Source organism: Eimeria tenella, genomic scaffold (assembly GCF_000499545.2).
Source record: "Eimeria tenella Houghton genomic scaffold, Eth_scaff180, whole genome shotgun sequence".
NCBI lineage: Eukaryota > Apicomplexa > Conoidasida > Eucoccidiorida > Eimeriidae > Eimeria > Eimeria tenella.
This window is the reverse complement of record NW_013541631.1, coordinates 12,007-15,346: the sequence shown is the minus strand read 5'-3', so window position 1 is coordinate 15,346 and position 3,340 is coordinate 12,007. Positions and strand designations below refer to the sequence as shown.

The 3,340-nt window shown below is 58.9% G+C and overlaps 1 protein-coding gene across 1 annotated transcript; it reads left to right on the top strand.

Annotated features, from left to right (window-relative positions):
- Positions 1–1,734: 1,734 nt before the first annotated feature.
- On the top strand, positions 1,735–3,284 carry ETH_00024930 (uncharacterized protein; the record flags this gene model as incomplete). The annotated part of the gene is made up of 3 exons (XM_013373901.1): positions 1,735–2,008; positions 2,384–2,554; positions 2,911–3,284. 3 exons carry the CDS (start codon positions 1,735–1,737, stop codon positions 3,282–3,284), a joined length of 819 nt encoding a protein of 272 aa, XP_013229355.1.
- Positions 3,285–3,340: the final 56 nt, after the last annotated feature.

Genomic DNA, 3,340 nt, shown 5'->3' with positions numbered 1-3,340 from the left:
CAGCAGCAGCAGCTGCTGCTGCTGCTGCAGCGGCAGCAGTTGGCTCCGCGTGCTGCAGTAGGCCGCTCTGCATGCAGCCTGGGGGGCCCCGCTTCGCTGCGGACGAAGGCGGGGCCCCCCGCAGGCTCTGAGGCGGCCTTTCCTGCAGAGTCGCCGCAGCGGAGTCCGCGGCTTTCGCTGGAGGCCTTCAAGCTTGAAGTGAGGAGAAGAAGCTGCAGCAGCAGCAGCAGCAGAAGGACAGAACAGCCTTTGCTGCTGAGCTCGGGCTCCACCTGCAGCTCCCTGGCCTCGAGGAGGCGGCCCTGGACATGCAAGTAACAGTCCACGGAAGCTGCTGCTGCATGCAGCCAGCAGCTAGTGGGCCGTTTGCTGCTGCAGCGCTGCAGTGCATGCGCAGCCAGCCGTGCGAGGCTGAGGCTCGCGTGTTTCCTGTGCTGCTCGCTGTCTCGGAGGATCGTGCAGTTTCTGCGGTGCTGCTGCGCAGTTAATGAGTGAAAAATTAAAATATATCTCGAAATGTATTTATAACTGGCTATGAGATTTGCTTTTTAAAGAAAGTGGCGTAGTTAGTAGTGAGTGTGAGAGTCTGCAACTTCACAGGCGTGGAAAGCAGCAGAAAGAAGACCACGGCGCCACTTCCGCTAGACTGGCCACCGCGGGGCGAAAATTGTGGCCTTGAGGCCTTAAATATATATTAAACAGTGAATTGAAATGCAGAGAATTAAAAGTGTTTCTGCAAATACTGCAGCCAGCTGCACGAGCCCTTCTCGGTCTTGCGCGGTGCTGTGTACGGTGGTTTACGTATTGCAGGCCGGGTGGACCACTGGTCACGCGCCCGCGGACAGGTAAGCACTTGCAATATTTCCCAAGGACTCAACAGGTTAATTGATAAGAGTTAATTCCCTTAAGAAGTGGAGAAGGGCAAAAGTGTGAAGGCAGAGGGCCCCTGTGGCCGTCGCTCACGCCGAGCACAGCCCCAGCGGGCACCCCCTTCAGCGGGTCGATTGTGGCAGCAGCACTCCGTTGCTTCGAAAGAGAACCTTCTCGTCTTTTTGGTTTCTAAGTCCTAAAGCAAAGGTATTTGGCAGCTTTCTAGGGGCCCCAGTTGGTCTCTTTCGGCTTTTTGCTGGCGAAGTGGGTCGCGTTCACTTTGTCTGGCAGTCCGTGCACAGGGCACTGAGACAGGGGCGTTCATCTCTGTGCGCCTTTTTATGCTTTATTGCACTGAGACCCCTTCATAAGGTCTCTTTCTTGTCTTTTCTGTGTTAAGGGAGCCACGAATTGGCAACAGCTCCTGCCATTCTTTTTCTCGGCGGGCCGGTCTTCCTCGCAGCAGCAGGCGCGACTCGCAGCGAACTCCGCACGCTTCCCCCGCTGTCTCGCGAGTTCTTTTTCAAATTACTTTTAATTTCAAGAAAGAACTCCCGAAGGAAAGCTGGGCCCCCCCGGGCTTCGGTCTTAGTCTATTTTTCGTGCATCCGCGCCGCACGGCCGGCTTCCTGCTTTTTCAAGCGTGTGTTGTTTCTTTATTCCTTTTTTTCGCGGACTCCGAGGCTCCGCGGGCAGCAGCAAGCAGCGCCTCGAGGGGCCAGCCTCTTCTCGCAGCAGCAGCTGGCAGCAGCAGCGGCAGCACCAGCAGCCGGCAGCAGCAGCAGCTGGCAGCAGCAGCTGGCAGCAGCAGCAGGCCCCGAGGGGTCTTCGAGTTATGCGAAGTGGCCCCCGACTCTCTGCGCGATGGGGCGTCGGCGGGGCCTATTTTTGAGCTTCGCGGTGGCCTTGGCCTGCGGAGGAGCCTTTGCGCCCGCGGGCGCCCCAGCTGCTGCTGCTGCTGCTGCTGCTGCTGCAGCAGGCAGCAGCACCCTGGGGGACCTCTCTGTGCGCGAACTCGCCAAACGCCTCTCCGTCACTGCTGACGAAGAGACCCTCAGCAAGTGGCAGACCGAAGTGGACAAAGCCGTCGCGGACTTCCAGGCGGAGCAGCGCCGCGGCTACCCCTGCATGCCCACGAGTGCGTGCTGCTCTCCTGCTGCTGCTCTTTGCTGCTGCTCTTTGCTGCTGCTCTTGGCGGTTGCTGCTGGCTGCTGCTCTTTGCTGATGCTGGTGGCTGCTGCTGTTGGCTGCTGCTGTTGGCTGCTGCTCTTGGCTGTTGCTGCTGGCTGCTGCTGTTGGCTGTTGCTGTTGGCTGCTGCTGTTTGCTGCTGCTCTTGGCTGTTGCTGCTGGCTGCTGCTGTTGGCTGTTGCTGTTGGCTGCTGCTGTTGGCTGCTGCTGTTTGCTGCTGCTCTTGGCTGCTGCGCTGCTGCTGTTTGCTGCTGCAGTCGGCTGGGAGTGCAGCACCAGGGGCGCTTAGGGGGGCTGGCTTTGCTGCTGCGCGTTCTGCTGCAGGGCAGTCGCTGCACTCCTCCGCCTTCTTCTCTCTGCAGGAATTCCCAGGCGAAGAGTTTCAATTCCTAAAAGCCCTTTCGCCGCAGCTCTATGAACTCCAGGCCAACAGCAAACACGCCAAGCACGTCGTCGACGCAGATGTCTTCTTCAGGGAGGCGAAAGTCGTGGAAGGTGAGCCGCAGCACGCGCGCTGAGGAGCTGCTGCTGCTGCAGCTGCTGCTGCTGCTGCCGCAGCTGCAGCGGCGGCTCACACGGGGCGCTTTAATTTGGTTTGCCACTTTGAAAGTGGAGAGTATTGAGTGAAGTGTTGTTCCTTTTGCATCAGCTGCTGTTTGCTGCTTCTGGCTCTTTGAGTTTTGCTGCTTCCTGCACTTATGAGCTCGACTAACAAGTATAGGTGCTTGACATTAGTAGCAAAATATGCATTTAATTTGAAAGACAATGGCAGAACAGCATTACTTTGAAAGACAAGTTAGAAATTGACGATTAGAGTTTTGCTGCTGCTGCTGCTGCTGCTGCGGCTACAGACCCGCTGAAGGACGCGAACGGAATGGTGGAGAGGGTGGAGCTGCTGCTGTCGCGGCTGAAGGCTGTGGGGCCGAAGCTGCGGGCCGACGTGGACGCAATGGCTGCGAAGTCTGCAAAGACTTTGGAGTTTTTGAAGCAGGGAGTTGCTGCTGAGGACCTGCAGCTTCTCGAGAGCTTCGAAAGCAAGGCCGCGGCAGAGCTCGAGGCCGCAAAGAAGGTGAGAACCCTTTTCCCGCTGCTGCTGCTCTTCGCAGCCCCGCGCGCTCCTGCTGCTGCTGCTGCTGCTGCTGGTGCTGCTGCTGCTGAGCGCCTTAGCAGCGCTGCAGCGGAGGCGCCGCAGCGGCCCCCGCGGCGCGCCCGTGTCCCGTCCTAAGAACCCCGCCGCCGCTCTGCTGCTGCTGCTGCTGCTGCTGCTGCTGCTGCTGGTGC